This window comes from Oreochromis aureus, linkage group 1 (genome assembly GCF_013358895.1).
Source record: "Oreochromis aureus strain Israel breed Guangdong linkage group 1, ZZ_aureus, whole genome shotgun sequence".
Taxonomy (NCBI): domain Eukaryota; kingdom Metazoa; phylum Chordata; class Actinopteri; order Cichliformes; family Cichlidae; genus Oreochromis; species Oreochromis aureus.
The window spans coordinates 39,118,066-39,137,100 of record NC_052942.1 but is presented as its reverse complement, the minus strand read 5'-3'; the positions used below and the strand labels follow the sequence as shown (position 1 = coordinate 39,137,100).

Here is a 19,035-nt window from a genome sequence, read left to right as displayed (position 1 = left end):
TCCCTTTGCTCCCGTTTCCTCTACTCACTGCGTGTCTGGTTATATTCCTTCTGTGACCTCTGACCTCTGATTGTCAGGGGTGTTGTTGTAGAGTTTTAAACCTCCACAGTCACGTGGAGCAGACCTAAGCATGAGACTGTAATATGAAGCAGGGCAGCCTACAGCCTTGTTCCTGTTGGTGGTTACAGGTCAGCATTATCAAACCGGTTTGTTTTATTTTCCTCAAAGCTATCAGATATTATAAGTTTTAAGGTTTCTCATCTGTCAGCACCGTGATGGAAGTGACACACCTACTCGCAGACTTAAAGACGACCTGGCACGGGCTATCAGGATGTGGGGGGGGGGCAAGCACAGAGTAAAGGAAGACACATTTTGAGGCATTAGCTTGGCATAAGTTTAAAGAAATGGTTGTGCCTCCCTCTAATTAATCGCTGCCAGCGCACCATCCGGTGCACACACTGACGGATCCAAATCAAACACAGCCACCAGGCTGCAGCAGGTGCATGCTGGGTGTGGCTGCGTGCTGAACGGCTCATAGACGGACTCATGACTGGTAATCATCAGAAACCCCCGAGGAGCTCAGCGAGGGGCAGAGCCTGCAAATATTTAACTTTTTATTGTTTGTAAACAAAGAGGCTGAGTGCTCTATTTATACTCTATTGTTTGTTGTTGTTTATAAACAGAGAGCGCGGTTTAAAGTGCTTCAGCCTGCTGCTGATCGTTTAAAGACCGGTTCTCTGGGTTCTGCAGGTTGAGTCTCATCTCTGGACACCAGCTGGCTTTTTCTTCTTAGTCATGTTGTTTAATTGTGAGTCGTCAGGAAGTCATTTATGTAACGCTATTAAAGGACCCTACTAGAATAGCTCTGCATGAGTCACAGATCATAATCCTCCTTAATCATCTTACATTGGGCCTTGCTCTAGTGTCTGAGTTCATCCTTTGTCTGAAATGAGCCAGTTTAGCCCCGCCCAGTTTAAATTAACTTTCTGATTGGCTCTCACTTTCTGGTGTTCAAGTGAAAAAGGAGACATGAACGTTAAATGAGGGCATATAAGGACATGTGTAAGCGATCTGCACCACCTGCTTTTATTGTTGGTCACTTTGTTGTATTTGCTGTCTGTCTGTCAGGAACACATTTGGGGACCTGTTGTCCCAGTTTCCAGCTTTATATTTTTAGTCTCTGACTAGTATATAGTAGCTTTGCATACTTTGCTGCTCATAAATAAAATAAAACTTTATACTTTTATACTGAACCTATCAGTTCATTCTGTCTGAAATAAGCAGTTTTAGCTCCTCTGCCTTTAAGAGAACTTCCCCTGTTTGGTTGGGGTTCCTGAGGACGATATTAGGGACGTCAATATTTCAATATGAGAATGATGTGCATGCAAAGTCAATGCATATTAGGTCACCATTAAGCCGCAGTCCGTTTGCTTTGACAAAGATCAGCTCCTCCATGCAGGGGTTGTCCATGTTAAAATAAGGGCAGTGTCTGTTTATACACCACAGAGCAGTTTGTGTAAAGGAATCTGTGGGTATGTTTCTGCAGTTCGATCCTGATGTGGTCTAAATGGAAATTTGGTTGCGTGTTTGCGATCACGGTCTAAAAGCCTCCCTGTGGTTGTTACTTAAAACCTTTCCAGAGTCGTGCACATCAGTGAATACAGACAACATGAAGAAGCTGAAACTGAGCGGATTCACCTCATCTGCACTCTTGCTCTGCATGTGGCTGATTATTTATTGTTGTTGACTGTGTCTTGGCTTTGGGCACGATGGTTGTTTAAAATGGTCTTCCGAGCCTCTCGGCGGTTCACTGAACACTTCTGTGTTTGTAGCTGTTTTCATCCCAGCAGACCAAAGCTCCACTCTGGTTTTTATTTTTAGCCCTTTTCTGCCCCTATCTACGCCTGTGGTGTTGCTGCTCGCAGCAGCTGGACACACCAGTGTCAGAAAGGACGGAGCCGGAGGCAGAAAGCCTTCGCTTTCATTTTCTTTAAGAGTTTTGAAACGGTGCTGGAAAGTTCTGCAGGCAGAGTGAGAAACGGGAGAGATCGTGTTCCAGTCAAATGACCCAGAGGGGATCCTGAGACAATCGCACTCATAAACTACACATAACTGTGTTTAGTGGCACTGTGTTTTGCCATAAACTCATTAAAATGCATTCTTCAAAAAGGTTCCACCTGTAGATGGAGTAGTTCTTATCAGAAGACCAGTGAGTCTCTCTGTCGTCTCTGCTGTTTTGCATCATTCTGACTCAAAAGGTGTCATTTTCATTTCCTTTAAGGCGTTTTTGAAACAATCAGGAAAGTTCTGCAGGCCGAGTGTGAAACAGGAGCGATCTCAGGAGATCCAGTGACTGTTAAATGACACAGAGGAGCCCCGAGATTCATCAACTACACTTAGCTTTTTCTGTTTGTGTCTCTTTAATTGTTATGCATGTCTTTGTTATTGTGTGTCTTTGGATCTGAGGATCCTGTGAAGAGCTTCAGACTTGGGTTGTTGGTTTCCATGTGTTTGTTGAGATCTGTGTCCGTTTCTCTGGTAGCTGCAGAGGTCTGACTTCAGTTGGTCAGAATCTCCTCTCCTGGGAAATGCTGAAGTTTCCCAGAGTGCCCGCTGTCAGCCACTTATTCCCTCCCTCCTTCCCGTGCTGCCTGGCATGACCCCACCCTTCCTGCTCCGGAGGGGATTTCCCAGAATGTGTACTCCTTGGAACCCTCGCTGTGATTTGTTTGTGATTGAGAGCTATCCGTCCTCGCTGAAGCGACAGAGCTTACCTTTTGTTTCTGCTTCTTCTGTAGAACCAGTTTTATTAGACTGAAAATGATCCGTTTCTTTATCTGCTTCTTTATGAAGTATATAGCACTGCAACACGGCTGTTCTGGGATCAGTTTGAAGCCCACAGGAGGAGATTAACACATTACGAGGATGCCACGTCCTTCCACTGGGTCCCTCGCAGGGTTCAGACCTGGTTTCAGGGTTTAGATTAGAGACAGATTCAGGTTTAAGTTTGCCAACTACTGTAAACTTACAGGTAAAAACATGTATGTGTTTCTTTTTGTTCACCTGTCTCAACCTGAACCTTAAAGTCCCATCCTGACAAGACTCCACACGAAGCTCATAGTGCCATTTTCCAGCAATGCTGTGTGTCTGTCTGTGTGTCCTGTTGGCTCGCGGCCGTGATGATGTCATCAATAATGCGCACTGACTGTGCTTCCTTCCCTCCTTTGTGGCGGCTGCTTGGATGTTGACACACTTACTTGGTGTTCCTGATCATGAGTTCAGATCACATTTTGTTTATTACCAAATCTTCTAAAACTGTTTCTCTGTAAAGTCCAAGATGACGTTTTCATCTTCGTGAGAGGAAAAAGAAAAAGCATCAAAGATTCAGAGAAAAAAAATCAGCAGATATGTCACTTAAAAATAAAATGTTTATTTCATTTCATAATAATTGTACATTTCAAACAGAGTCTGGGCTGTGGCAGCTCTAAAAATACTCTGAGGTTTGCAACCAGCCATTGTTTCCTTCATGCTAAGAGTCTTTGTCATGTCAAAAATAGAATAAAGTGCCACTCAGTCCACCCAGTCATCAGAAAAAAACAATGGCAAAGGAAAAACATCAAATCTTCACATCTGCAACGCTAAAAACATCCCAGAAGTGAATGTTAGCCCGATATGATCTCAGAGTTTGCCCATTAAATTCATTAAACTCCAGTCTTTACTTCCTTGATGGATCTTTTGTCTATACGAAGTCAAAAAATTAGGAACATGTCACTGTTTGCAAAACCCGAAAATGTTCAGTTACCTGTCACGTGGGACAAAAAAGCATTAAATCTTCTTGTCAAGAAGCTAAACACAATTATTTGGCTCCTTCCAGCTGAGAAGTGTTCCTCCTCCTGAACAGCTGATTGGCGAGCTGATTGTGTCTCTCAGGGAAATCCTTTTCTTCTAGTTTAAACAAAGTTATTATTGAATCGTGTTCAGCGTGAGCTCCACGCCGTGCAGTCGGGCAAAAACTACAATCATGGCTTCTCTGAGATCACAAACCTTTACTATAAAAAGTATCAATATAAGCAAATTATGCTTTTGAAGTTTTTAGTTAGCTTCTTCCCTTTTGGGCTTGGACTCAATTAGCAACGCTGACACTAACAGGAAATACCACGCTGAGATAATGGAGCTCACTTCCTGTCTCCACAGGACAAACACAGGAATCCTTCCCAGTGTCCCTCTGTTTCAGTCATCGCTATCATGCTCATTAATCAGCTCAACGAGGGCCCTGCTGTTGCAGTCTGATGGGCTTTATTTATGAGGAACGCTTGAAAAATAAATCTCTAGAAATGTGTTTTTGTCTCCGTCAGACGGATGTAAGAAACTTTATTTACACAGAACAAGAATCGCTCGTGTTCTGCTGCATCTGCTCGTCAACACACCGAAAGCACCGTCTGACCTCTTCCTATTGTGTCCCTCTGCCTGTTTGAAGTTTCCAGTTTTGCTGACGTTTCCTGCGACTCGAAGAAGCCTCTGATGGTCGTTAGTGAGTGCAGTTCTTCAGGCCCCCCACACCACTTAGATCCGTGGTTCCCACATGCTGTATCTGCATTCATACAGATGCACTGATTAACACTTCAGCGGGCCTGATTCACAGGGAGGAAGGTGACATTTACGAGGGAATAAACAGAGAAAATCAAACAAAAGCAGCTGAAGGAAACAAACAAGAGAAACTTCTGTGAAAGTGACCTGACGCGCTGCTTCAGCTGGACCGCTGAATGACCGTCAAACCAAATGTGCCATTTTGAGAAGTTACTAAAGCTGACATGGTGCACAGCAAACTGGAGACTCAGCGGGAAATCCAGCATGAGTTCTGGTAGAAACTCTGGCTAATGTGAAAGAGCGCGGGATATGAACCAGAGACGGCAACGCTGCCTCTGCTCCAAAGTGCCGTAATCACACAAATCCATGAAAAGAACTTTTCCAAATGATAAAATGTGTTTTCTAAAATTCTGGACTTCAGGACAGACCGGACAGCAAGCCTGGCGGTTACAGCTTGTTTCACAGAGACTTAGTAATTTTACGTTATCATTATACCATGTTCATATTACTATTAAACAGACCTACACAGTTACAGTCTGCATTGCACCGATGTCTCTGTGAATCTGCACATCAGGCTGGACTGTAGATTTAAAGCAGTGCTATAAATCAAGCTTCAGATTTGGCCTCATGTTGAGTCTGACTTCTTAAAGACTTCAAGAATATTAAAAAAACCTTGAATTTGATTCATAAAATTGCAAATAATGTTTCCAGTCTGCTGTTTCAGTCTAAGCCTCACGATCATATAAAACAATGTGAATAGTTTGTAGCTAAAAACCGACAGCCATCCAGTGAGACAATTCTGTAGTTCTTAAATTTTTTCTTAAATTCAATTCTTAAAATACTTTTTTTGTAAATAAAATCCAACAAAATAAGAGCTGAAATGTGGCTGAGGTTCTCAGTAAGTTTCACATCAGGTCAGACGGATGTAAACAAACCAGCAGGGTCAGCTGATTTTAATTAATTTTTTTTTTTTTTTTTGTATTTCGCCTGTTTATTTATTTCCCTGCTGCCAGCGTGATGGTGAAACAGACTTGAAATGATTTTGTTTGCTGTCAGAACGAGTTAGTCTGATCTTGGTGGACAAGCAACATGAATCCTTCGCCCTTCACGCAGTCTAAGTGTGGGAGTTCAGTCAGGACGGAGGAATTTCAGCTGCTGCGTCTGCGCTGCATCATAAAGCAGTTATAGCTCTCTATAATCCCAGGACGCTCCCTCCTCGGTGCTCGGCCGCAGCAGTGAAACTGTGGCTGGCTGGTGGCCATCTTGGGCCAAAGATGGGTGTCTGAGTGACTCGCGGTCCTCTGAGAGACAGAAGTAACCACAAGCGTTTTATCTTGAGCTGCTGTCAACAGGTGCTAACGTTCTCAGTGACAACAAATAATCGTGGATAAGCTGCGGGGAGCTCGCACGTTTTCACCTGATGCACAGCATGTAGTGTGCATCGTTACATCGAAGCTCTGCAACAGTTGCAGATACACAGGAAAGCTGAATACAGCAGACTGAATGGTTCTTTAAACTCCGGTCCAAAGCCGCGTCCACCGCACATATCAGATTAAAAACGCCTTCAAAGGTCTTTGGAGCAAAACGGCATGCAGCATTAAATGGTTTACAAGTCGTAGCAGGATGTTAGCTCAGCAGGTTTAACACTAGAAGTCCCAGGCTTTTCTAACCCTCTGTCAGCCAAGTGGAAGCTAACTTGGCTAGTCTGCTGGCATCAATTCATATGTAAATTGGGTCGTTACCTGAGAATTGTGGAGGGGAGTGGGGGTGTGTGAATGATTGCGAATTTCTAACTGCAAACTGCCTCTTTGTTTGTGTGTGGGGAGGGGGAACTGCTAAAAGCTGTGAACTTCATTTTGTGTTCGTCTTGATGCATTCTCAATCATCCAGGAAAATAAATCTCCAAAAGATTTATTGATAAAAACAGTACAAAAAAAAAAAAAATATTTCTACAAAACAACCATTTGTACACATATTTACAGATAATAATAAAAAGTGAGTGAGTACATTTCAATCACTCACAATCCTGGCACTGCCATGGTATCTGTAGTCTGCATTTACCACATGTGTATCTGTAGCAGTGAACACATCGCACAGTGGCATGATTGTTCTTGCATTTGTGTTTGACCTGACACGTGGCTCTTTTGCAGGGCTAGGTGTGGAGGGTTGTGTCCGAAGCAACTGTTCTTTTCTTGCCTTCTTCCCAGCCATATGAGGTTAGCCAACTCTCTTGCAAACTCCACCAGGAAGTCCACCGTCTTTCCTGCGTCCCGGTGCATGCTTGATATAGCACATGTGCATTCAGTGCTGCCATGTCAATCATGTTATAGGACCGTGTACTCCCGCACCATCTGGTCCATCACATCCACGCACACTTTGTGGTGTTGTAAAGGTGACAGTGTTTGGCTTCCTTTTGGTGGTGTTATCAGTCTGAACCACGCTGTGCATGCTGCTAAGAATATAGACTGTCTTCTTCCGTTTGGCCGCATCGCGCCGCCGTCAGCGCGGCAGCAGAGGTTGAAAACACCTAAGAAATAAGATAAATTGTTATTTCCATAGCACTTTTACACACAACGAAACACATAAACATAGAACCACAAAGACCTGCAGCCTACCTGAGTGGTGAATTCATTGCGATTTGTGTATCTAGCGGATTGAGGAATTTCCGGCGAATCTTGCTGACTGTGCCGAGGATGGTGGTTTTCCGTCTAAGAGTTTTTTGCGCAAGTGAAAGCGATGTGAAGAAATTGTCCGTGGTAACATTTCTGCCCTTGTCTAGGAATGGTTCCATCAGCCTCATCACTACATTTTCAGACAGTCTCTCCCCACTGGGACGATTGGGGTCCTTGCCAAGATATGTGAGGACATTGCAAATGTACTTGGATTTTAGGTCGCAGGCCACCCAAAACTTGATCCCAAACTTGTCAGGTTTACTTGCAATATACTGCAGGAAACAGCACCGAGTCTTTGATCTTGATCAAAGATCTTGATCTTCTTGGGGGTTACTAGGGTTCCATCACTACGTGACTGCTGGTCAGCAAACCTGGGAAACCCACAGATCATTGGAACTATGCCGCGTAACCGCTTCCAAGACATCATGCAACACCTACGCTTTGATGACAGGTCCACCCGCAGTGATCGAGGAAAGACTGATAAGTTCGCTGCAGTTTCCAGTGTGTGGGGATCATTTGTCACCAACTGCATCACGTGCTACAACCCTGGTCTACATATCACCGTTGATGAACAGCTCTTCCCATCAAAGACTCGGTGCTGTTTCCTGCAGTATATTGCAAGTAAACCTGACAGGTTTGGGATCAAGTTTTGGGTGGCCTGCGACCTAAAATCCAAGTACATTTGCAATGTCCTCACATATCTTGGCAAGGACCCCAATCGTCCCAGTGGGGAGAGACTGTCTGAAAATGTAGTGATGAGGCTGATGGAACCATTCCTAGACAAGGGCAGAAATGTTACCACGGACAATTTCTTCACATCGCTTTCACTTGCGCAAAAACTTTAGACGGAAAACCACCATCCTCGGCACAGTCAACAAGATTCGCCGGAAATTCCTCAATCCGCTAGATACACAAATCGCAATGAATTCACCACTCAGGTAGGCTGCAGGTCTTTTGTGGTTCTATGTTCATGTGTTTCATTGTGTGTAAAAGTGCTATGGAAATAACAATTTATCTTATTTCTTAGGTATTTTCAACCTCTGCGGCCACGCTGACGGCGTATGCGCCAAACGGGAAGAAGACAGTCTATATTCTTAGCAGCATGCACAGCGTGGTTCAGACTGATAACACCACCAAAAGGAAGCCAAACACTGTCACCTTTTACAACACCACAAAGTGTGGCGTGGATGTGATTGACCAGATGGTGCGGGAGTACACGGTCCGCAGAGGAACACGGCGCTGGCCAGTTGCCGTGTTCTATAACATGATTGACATGGCAGCACTGAATGCACATGTGCTGTATCAAGCATGCAACGGGACGCAGGAAAGACGGGTGGACTTCCTGGTGGAGCTTGCAAGAGAGTTGGCTAACTCTCATATGGCTGGGAAGAAGGCAAGAAAAGAACAGTTGCTTCGGACACAACCCTCCACACCTAGCCCTGGAAAAAGAGCCACGTGTCAGGTCAAACACAAATGCAAGAACAATCATGCCACTGTGCGATGTGTTCACTGCTACAGATACACATGTGGTAAATGCAGACTACAGATACCATAGCAGTGCCAGGATTGTGAGTGATTGCTGAAAATGTTGAAATGTACTCACTCACTTTTTATTGTTATTTGTAAATATGTGTACAAATGGTTGTTTTTTTTATTTTTGTTTTTTTGTACTGTTTTATCAATAAATCTCAGCAACAAAGGAAATACACCCATGTGTGTTGATTTCTCCCTAAGAAGGCAAACTGAAACACAAGTTTCCTTGTGGCTCAGGAAACTAACCACTCCAAGTCATTCAGCATGGCCCCACCGTATTTACATAACAAAAGCAGCTGTTCACAGGTGATTAAGGATATTAGCTAAAAGCCTACCAGCCATTTGGCTCGACGGTGGGTTTTATAGGTAGAAAAGCCAAATGGCTCTTCTCTGGGACTTCTAGTGTTAAAGGGCTGATCTGAGGTCAGTACAGGAGAACCATTCCAGTTCACTCCTTCATCTCTCCATCACGTTAGAGATGTGATGGAAAGCTGTTTACATGTGTGATAAACTGCAGGTGCAGGCAGGAGATGTCTGTCTATACAGCCAGACACAACCTCATTTCCTGTGCAGACAGGAAGTAGAAAGATGTAATTGGAGGTGGAACCACTTCCTTGTTGCTATAACAGATCAATACTTTTGCTCCATAATAGAAGGAAATATTAAGTACTGATTCTGGAAAGTAAACAGAGCAGTAATACGGCAACAAGCTTCAGACAGGAGCTAAAACGTGACAGAAAGAAACTGCTCATTACTTAAACAGGCTCCATGATATTTTGGGATTTTTAGCTGTAACTCAGTCATGAAGTTATTCTAGCGGAGTGCCAAAAATAGAAATGTAGAGAAAATAAGCAGGATTAAATGCATCCCATCAATCATCTCAAGGCATTGATTGTTGGTTTTATTTTGGCGGGGCTGTATTCTTCTCTGTTAGTATTTGCAGGAAGTATTTGTTTGTTGGGAACTAAACCTGAACAGCTTTTTAAATGAACAGTTAATTAAAACCTGCAGCCTGCATTGCTTTTTTTTTTTTTTTTTTTTTTTCCCAATCCTTAAATATCTCAGACTGTGGATCTACCAGCTGCGTGTCAGGTTACAGTAACGTTGCTTAAAAGTGGTATTTATTACTACCAGGAAACGGGGATCAGCACATTACAGGTGAAGTGTTTTCTGGGTGGAACTTGTGTGGCTTAAGTTACTCGGTTGTTGTTGTTTTGGGGGTTTTTTTGTTACTGTAATACTAATGCGAAAAATGACCAGCGACTGTGACTTCCCGTTGATCCTGTTCGTGTCGCCGGGCAGGTTTCAAGGTCACTGACAGGTTAAGCGAGTCTGTAGTGCTGACACAGACGAGCACATCAGGAGGCTTGCAGGTCTGACTGCACTCAGGTGTGACTGCAGCTTTGTGGGAGAGGCGGTTGGACTGTATTTGACTCAAATTGCCGGAGTCTTCCACATTTTTCTTACTGCGCGTCTTTGATGTTGGGTCTCCATGTAACTGTGCAGGCAGCCGCCTGATGGTTATCTTTGTTAATGGTCTGCAGCGGTGAAGTGGAGTGCTTCCAGAGGGCGGACGGCCCAGTCTGACCCAGGTCAGAATATTACCTGAGTCTTAATGTGAGCTACAGAACTGCAGCTTGCTGTGTCAGTGAACAAACCTGGCTTTCTTTGCTGACTCTGTGAGTTCAGGATTCATGCTCTTAATACACCTCCAGCCTGCTGCTCCCCACTCTGCCTCTTCAGCATTAGGCTAACATATTTTTGGTGGGATCAAGTACAGGAGCATGTTGGTCCTGAGCTGTGACACAGGGCAGCAGCTGATTTCCATCGGCTTCCTCAGCCAGTCATTAAAAATATGGCACATCTTCTAAGATTTGTAGTACATAATTAAAAGTATTGAATCCACACATAGGTGATAGAGCACAGCCTGGCTCAGGTGACCCTGAATCGTCCCTTACTTATGCTGCAATAGGTGTAGGCTGCTGGCGGCTTCCCATGATGCACTGTTTCTTTTTCACTCTATGAGCTTACACACCACTCTGTGTGTAATCATCAGTTATTATTTATCTCTGGCTCTCTTCCACAGCGTGTCTTCCTCCCCTCGCCCCAACCAGTCGCTTCAGATGGCCCCGCCCCTCCCTGAGCCTGGTTCTGCTGGAGGTTTCTTCCTGTTATAATGGAGTTTTTCCTTCCCACGGTTTTGCCAGAGTGCTTGCTCATAGGGGGTTATTTGATTGTTGGCTTATTCTCTGTATTATTGTAGGGCAGGGGTGTCCAACTCCAGTCCTCGAGAGCTACTGTCCTGCAGCTTTTAGATGCATCCTTGTTCCAACACACTTGAATCAAATGAATGGCTTGTTAGCAGGCCTTTGCGAACCTGATGGCATGCTGAAGAAGTAAGCCAATCATTTGATTCAGCTGTGTTGGAGTTGGGATGCATCTAAAAGCAGGACAGTAGCTCTCGAGGACTGAAGTTGGACACCCCTGCTTTAGGGTCTCTACTTTATAATATAAAGCACTCTGAGGGGACTGCTTTTATTTTTGTGCTCTATAAATAAAACTGAATGACTGTTCATAATGACTGAGTCCAGATGAAGATGACCAGTATTGGTTCCCTCAGCAAACTGGAGCTAGAGTGGCTCCTGTGACTCTGTGGTGAAGCGAACACTCATCCCTCTGACGTCATCTTTTTTTATTTTTGGCTCTGTGGTGAAACACTGGAGCGGTTGTGAAATATTTTAGGACTTGTTTCCATTCAGCTCCATCTTTTTCATCCCAGATGTGCAGACTGACTCTGGGCTGATTGGAGCCTTTGTTTTAAGCCTCGGAGCTGCAGGGGGCCGCCGTTCCCGTCGGGGCGGACGTTGGTAAAGCTCCTCAGTTCGAGCTTTATTTGTGTTCGTGTCCGCTGACAGGAACTCTGCAGCGACATCCCCCCCCAGCCCCCACCCCCTCCCCCCGCCTGCCTGTGTCTGCACCTCTGTAATCTCCCTCGCTCTGTTTGTCTGAAATATCACCAACTATTCATCTGTCAGCTGTAATTTAGTTTGAAATGATAAGTCGCCTCTGCCCACTGAGCAGTTTCAGTTGAGCCTCCGAAACGTTGCCTAAACCTCTGGAGACGAACACACCAGCTGCAGCTTTAATGTGAGACACAGGAGCAAAGTTTGGGGAAAAATAAATCATCCCACTGCAAACCGTCAGAGATCGGTGACTGTGTAACAGAGGGACTTGTGCAGGAGGTGTTACCCATCCTGACCCGTCGCCTTAAAGAGACGGGAGCTAAAATAAGAGGTGCCTCCTCTGGTTTATCTTCTAGCTCTCTGAAGAGTCTCGATCCACATGTAAGGAGCTGAAGGCTATAAAAGTTCCTAAGAACTTTTTTAGTTCCTGTTTTAGTGTCACTACTTTCCAGGAAAACAGGAACCTTTGAATGATGTAAGTGTTTGGTGATTGGTCTAGATATGACCGTAAGCAAATCTTGGTGTAGGACAACTGACCAGCATGTTACAGATAATGACTTAAACATAAGCTGTGGAAACAGCAGTGAGCTCTCAAAGAAGATGGTCACAAGGTGAAGTCCAGGTTTGGTTATATCTGTACGCATCCGCAACAGAAACTACGCCTGAGTTACAGTCATGTCCAAGATTTTGTGGCCGTTTTTGCCTTTTGGATGCTTCCACAGAGGATTTTTGTTAAATCAATCAAGATGTGACTGAAACTGATTTTCACCTTTAAATTAAGCAGTTTAGTTGAAGTAGTGCTGGTAGCTGATAGAGGCTTTCAAAGCTTCATAATATTTGTGGTGGAAACCTCGCCTGTCAACTCCGTTACATCTTAAAACCAGGACTCACAACAAACACACAACATCCTCTATCTTCTTGTTGTTGTAATCCTTGCCATGCCAACCGCAGGCTGGCTATTACATCGTACAATCTCGGTTCATGTCGGCAGTTCAAATGCAAACCGATGAAAGTGTGTCCTCACTTTCCCTGCAGGTGTCGGGAATCACTCCTGCGATGCTTTCTCCTGATTGTGCTGACGAACAGCTTTTCTGGATGGCTCTGTCAGATTTAGAAATGTCACGCCGTCCGGTGAGATATTTCTCCAGCCGTTTAACGTCAGGCTGCGAAGCTGTTCATCACAAGTTTCTATTAAGCCCCTGTTATTTCTGCAGGGCTGGCGTCACTGTAGCGCCGAGGGCGATGGAGGAAATGTGTCTCTCCACGCTCGTCCGCCTGATGGCCGTCTCCGTCTGAAGAAAACTCTGTACACGATTGTGTTTTGATACCATGCAAACATCCCTCATCATTAAAGAGGCTCTTAACTGTCTGACGTGTAAACACTGAACTTCCTTGTTTTGGTTAGATGTCTTAGCTGCCAGCGAGGCTCTTAGCCAGTCACACTTGTATAAAATCGATCAGTCAGTATTTGTGTACGAGCGGCTGCTCGTGACCGCGGGCCATTCAGGAGTGATTTATGGTTTATGTGGCTGTAGCGACGTACACCTCCTGTGACTTCCTCCCTCTGCGATAGGCCCTGGTTACTGCATGTTTGTATTTATTTCTGTTTCATATCCTTTTTTTTTTCCTTGCTTTGATTTGTGTTCCAGAGTCAGTTTCTCATGAACTCTTATAATCACTTCTCTGTTTCTCTACTTTCACTCAAACTGTCTCCAGTTTATTTAGCTTCAGCATCAGATTGAGATTATTTCCCAGAGCTCTTGTGGAATAGACGAGACGTCTCTGAGCACAATCCTGATATGTTGCTAATGTCCCAGACAGTGTTGACCTTTAAGGTCAGTACCCTGAGTGGACACACAAATCTCATTGCAATCAAAAATGTCTGACTGGTATATAAAAGATGCACACAGCTCTCAGGTGCATGTGAGACCGAAGTACAAGCTTCTTAGATGAGCTGTAACAGAAAGCCCACTTATTGTTCCTAAAACATGGTGTGGGGGTCCGGTTTAGAGGTGTAGCAGTTACAGCTCCCTGTATCATCACAGCAGCACAATCAAAGCAGCCAAGCCCATAAATTTAAGATTTAACCAAAACAGGTGTTTTAAAAATGTCCAGTTGTGATTAAAGTGGAAACTATGCATTTATTTTGTACCAAGCTATAAATATGCCTTTTAATGCTGAAGATGAATTTTTTTGGAGTCTGTGGGGATTGACTCATTTTTGGTGCCAGTCTCGAGAGGCCTGAGCCTGAAGGCTGACACGTGGTTACGAGGCAGCCTGCAGGACAGGGGGCAGTGTTTCCACAACCTGCGGTGGTCCAGTCAGACTCTGGAAACCAGGAAAAACTGAACATATTAATTATGGTACTGCTGTAAGGAAAAACAAGCTAATAAGGCTCCATCTAATGGGAGATTAAAAAAAAAAAAGTAGAAAGGAAGTCCTCTCCCGGCTCCCCAAAACAAGCTCAGAACACAGATTTATGGGGTCATTGGTGTCACCAAAGAGGACACGGGATTGGTTCAGCTTGTTTGTAATTAGGATTATGAAGCGATTTGCATGAAATTTTCTGAGAAGTCAGTCTTGGTTACATTGTAGCTGATTCAGAGCCAGATGTTGACTTTGATCTTTAATTTTGTGTTACAGCTTCATAAATTCACAGAAGATGGTAACGAAAACTTGTGAGACATCAGTTTGATGCTTTTTGACGCCATTTGCATCTGTCGTGGAGGAAAATTTGAGCCTTGGTAGAGCTTTGCATACAGGTGGATGACACTGTCGCTGACCGACCATGACCATGAAACTGAGCAGAGACTAGTGCAAGCTCACTCCTATAAACTGAGTGCTGTTTACAACTGAAACAGCAGTTACTGGCTAACACGGGCAGAATGTCAAGTTTCACACAGAAATTCCAAAAATTCCAAAGTGGGCTTAAAGGCAGAGCATGCAACTGAAACTGCAGGGACTCACTCATTCATTCTGGTTGTAAGATGCTTGTGGTTGGTGCACTGAGCAGTGGAAATGGAGTCAGAAAACACACATTTTAATTGAGCTTTTTAATGAGTGTGGTCTCCTCTGCTGTAGCTTCTTCGCGCCACCTGCTGTTTGTTTGATGAACTGCAGGCTTGTTTGTTTTCTGATTGCTCATGTTTGTGTTGTCGTGGACCTGAGAGTCCTGATCTGACATGACTCAAATTTCAGAAACCTGCATCGTTCCTCCCGGATTAAAGAGATCTGTACGTGCACATCACCTGCTCAGGTGTAGTCTGTGTTTAAGAGCAGTAAAGATGTTTAATGTTCATCTAAGTGGAAATCAGTCATTCCTGCTCAGCTCTCTGCAGAGATTCACTGTGTTTAAATGAAAGTAAAAGGAGTGTTTGAGAATTTTGTGAAATTGATTATATTTTAATGGTATTTTGGTTTAGATTCACTTAAACTGCACTGTTGTGTCATCAGAATTGAGCCTTTTGTTCTGAACGGCTACATTTCAAACATATCATATCAAAATCAGAGGCTGTGATGGGGGCGGGGGGGGGGGGGAACAGGAAATGGTTTTGTTGTTTTTAACCCCCCCCCCCGCCGCCATCTCCATCCTCTGTTTAAGGGAAGCTTCTTAGGTTAAGTTAGGTTAAGTACTAAGTGCTGTGCTTAAAACTTGAAGACAGGCTATTTGACGTTTTTATGTCACCACTGGTTATGAAGTGACTTCCTGCATCTCTCCTTGTGTTTCAGAGAAACTGTACAACTCCCAGGGTCCAGAGCTCCGGCGGTCCCTCTTCTCTCTCAAACAGCTCTTCCAGGTAACACGCTCACCTGTCAGAACTTTACTTCTCGTTTAAGCGCAGCTCAACTTACATGCACGTGAAATGATTTTACTGTTTTGCGCACTATAAGGCGCACTTTAATTTTCTCAAAAATCGACAGTGCGCCTTATAACCTGGTGCACCTTATGTATGAATTCTGGTTGTGCTCACTGACCTCGAACCGATTTTATATGGTGCAGGGCGCTCAAAAATATGTCAAAAAATGTTTTGGTACAACTTTGGTAAGCTACCCCTGGTTGATGGATTGTGAAGCATTACGGCTACCGTAGTCAGGAGCGTCGCTGAGTAATCTGGGTCCTAAACTCCGTCTCTTCGGGTCCAAAACACTGCGGCATCACTGAGAGTTAAAAACTGTCTAATTTCTTTCGTCTTTAATAAAATGATCAGTGTTGCTGCTTTACCAGGTGTAACAATTAAGTTTAACATCCAGGCATCCATGAAAACAGGATTTATTACATTTAACGGAGTTAGAAGTTAGCAGGAAGTTAGCTCGCTAGCTTCCATCTAAACATGATATAGCATGTTCTGACTGAGATTTCTGAAAGAATTCAAACGTACAGCTCTGCTATCACTTCCAACATAAATGAAGACAGAAAACTAAACAGCAGTGACGTTTGTAGGGTTACTGAAGTTGGGCTAGCTGCTATATAATGATGTGCTACGTGATCGCTAGTGACACAGCTATGTTAGCATAGCATAAACACAGTGAAGCTGGAGGATGAACGCTAACTTTTTTCCACTCGATAAAAGTTAACGTGAGAGTTCCCGATGGTTAGGTACAAATGCAATCACATGGCAGGATGCTGTAAACGGACCAAACTTCAGTCAGGAGAACAACTGAGATAATCCATCCACAATACGAGGTTAGTCATTAATATACTGCAACAACATGGGAATAGAGCAGCTATTAGGGAATTCAACATTAATGAATCAATGGTACAGAAGTGAAGGAAGCAAAAAGAATGAGTTGAGTAAAGTTTGACTTATCTGACTGTTTTGTTTCGCTTAATGCGACTCATAGTCCAAAAAATAGTGTACTTCTTTTCAGCTGAGGTCTTGATTGCATTCATCTAGTAGTCTGAGCTAGAGCCTGGGAGATGCCTGCACCTGTTGTTTGCTCTGTGGCTGTAGTTTTAGTTTCTCTGGTTTCTAAGTGGATTTTTTTCAGGTTTATTCTGATTAACATTAGAAAAAAGAATCTCCTCTAAAAGTGGAAATAATTAATGGCAGCCACCTGACGTAGTGTCTTTGGCTAACGATGGTGTAAAAACGTCTTAAATGCAAACCAGCTGTTTAAAGCTTCGAACAACCCTCTCGGATCTGTTTATCCTGCATGATTAAAAGAAATGGGTCACACAGGTCACACTGCTGCTGGTTCCTGTAATATTATCTGGTAATTATGAGACAGTCTTTAGATTTCTTCAGTGGCCGTTGGCATGGATGTTGTAACTGCAGCAGGCACTGACACAGACACAAAGTCAAACTCACAAGAACGCACACGTTAGAAAAACAAGTGGCTGCAGCAGCCGAGTTTGGTATTCCTGATCAAAGTTCATCAGCGAGTGGCTTCTTGCTGCTCGAGGCCACTTCGAGGCATAACAATACACTCCAACACGACGTTCCCACACTTCCCTTCCCCATGCTGCAGCACTGGCATTTTAAAGGCAAAATATGAGGAAATGCAGTTTCTCATGACAGGATTGATTACATGAGTTTATAAAAAACTGGCTTCACCATGAGAAGCAGCTGCGGGGACGTCCTGTTTCTATATTAATCCATCAGCAAAGATAATATAAACACATAAAGCACAAAAGTCACATGAGCCATTTCTGAGAAACGACAGACTCTGCAGGTCGGCACATAAACTATGAAGGGCCTGAAGTTCTTGAGATTAACTGTTGACATATTGATGTGTTGCTTCATGCTTTTGTCTGTGCGAGCTGTTGTTACCTGTGAGCCTTGCAGGCTAACCTCGGGGAACGAAGGTCTGACTTGAGTATTAAAAACAAGCTGCAGCGTGACTGCCTCTGCAGCAGGAGCTCTGCTCTCTGTAACACCAGCTGGAACAGTCTCCTAAACGAGTCTTTTCTGTCTGCAGGATGATAAAGACCTGGTTCCAGAGTTTGTGGCCTCCGACGGGCTGACGTGTTTCATTAAAGTCGGGGCGGAGGCCGACCACAACTACCAGAACTACATCCTGAGAGGTGAGACTCCACCGACTCTCACTGAGGATTAAAGGGAGGCTGTGAAACCTTTGAATGTTTGCGTGTGCACAGAGATGCTCAGAGCACCGAGGTCATTCACATAAGGCAAAAAAGCATTTGTAAATTCCAAAAACACTAAATTAACTTCTTTAATTTCTTATGATTCATCGTGCCTGAGCTGTCACACGGCTGAACACAGATCTGTGAGAAGCCTGTCTGAAGCAGATATCCACTCAGTGAACATGCCTGATGTGAAGGTTTGTGTGTTTAACTGTAGGACTGTTTAGTTTTTGGTCTGAGCACTAAACGCAGCTCATAATCCTGCAGGTAATCCACCTGCTCGGGTGTTTAGATCTACAGCGACACAGGAACATTAACACCAGCGCCAGTTTAACAGGAAAATTTGATTTAGTTTAATTTAATATCATAAGGTTATAGTAGACGAAATCGAATATTGGTTCAATTAATGCAAAGTGTAGACGTGTGTTGTGTTTTTTAATGGTGAGATTTGCTGTAAAGCTTACTGAGGTTACTTTGAATTACAGCATTTTGGATCAGCTGGAAGCTTTTAGTATAACTGGAAAAGGAAAAACAAGCCCAGAAGCAACAAATGTGTAAATTATTGTGTCAGCTGCAGCACTTTCTGCCCGGCAGGCATAATTTCACCTAAATGACAGGAACACAAACAGTGGCAGCAGTGAAACTTGGCGCTTTCACTGGGAACGTGCCGACGGCGCCAGCGCAGAAACACAGACCCGGGGCCACGTGCTCGGATCGGCGCATGCTCTTGTGTTCGGTCAGAATGGAAACGGAGCTTCGGCTTCACACGTCCAGCAAACCCACAGAAAGCTGAGTCAGCAGCTGCAGATTATAGGCTCCTCTGCAGCTGCTGGAGCCTTCTGTGGAAACGCCAGCGCTCATCCATCTGTCTGTGTGTCCTCAGCTCTCAGTCAGATCATGCTGTTTGTGGACGGCATGAACGGAGTGATCAACCACAACGAGACGGTGCAGTGGCTGTACACGCTGACGGGAAGCTCGGTGAGTCCTCGGACCTCAGAGCAGTGGTGCGACGCCACCTGCTGGTCAAACACTCAACACCTTTGTCTGTTTTAGTCTCGCCTGGTGGTGAAAACTGCCCTGAAGCTGCTCATCGTCTTCGTGGAGTACTCAGAGTCCAACAGTCCTCTGCTCATCAGAGCCGTCAACACCGTGGCTGGACAGAGAGGTGCGCACAAAAACACAGATGATGTTTTTA

The 19,035-nt window shown here is 44.2% G+C and overlaps 1 protein-coding gene across 7 annotated transcripts in view; it reads left to right on the top strand.

The window, feature by feature from the left end:
• Positions 1-19,035, top strand: part of fhod1 (formin homology 2 domain containing 1) — a 59,871-nt gene that overhangs the window by 21,431 nt on the left and 19,405 nt on the right. For all 7 annotated transcript variants that reach the window (XM_031743712.2, XM_039613760.1, XM_031743717.2 and 4 more), the window contains 4 exons: positions 15,485-15,552; positions 17,675-17,780; positions 18,724-18,818; positions 18,894-19,005. In XM_031743712.2, the coding sequence (XP_031599572.1) occupies positions 15,485-15,552; positions 17,675-17,780; positions 18,724-18,818; positions 18,894-19,005 (381 nt within the window). The remainder of the gene's footprint in view (positions 1-15,484; positions 15,553-17,674; positions 17,781-18,723; positions 18,819-18,893; positions 19,006-19,035) is intronic.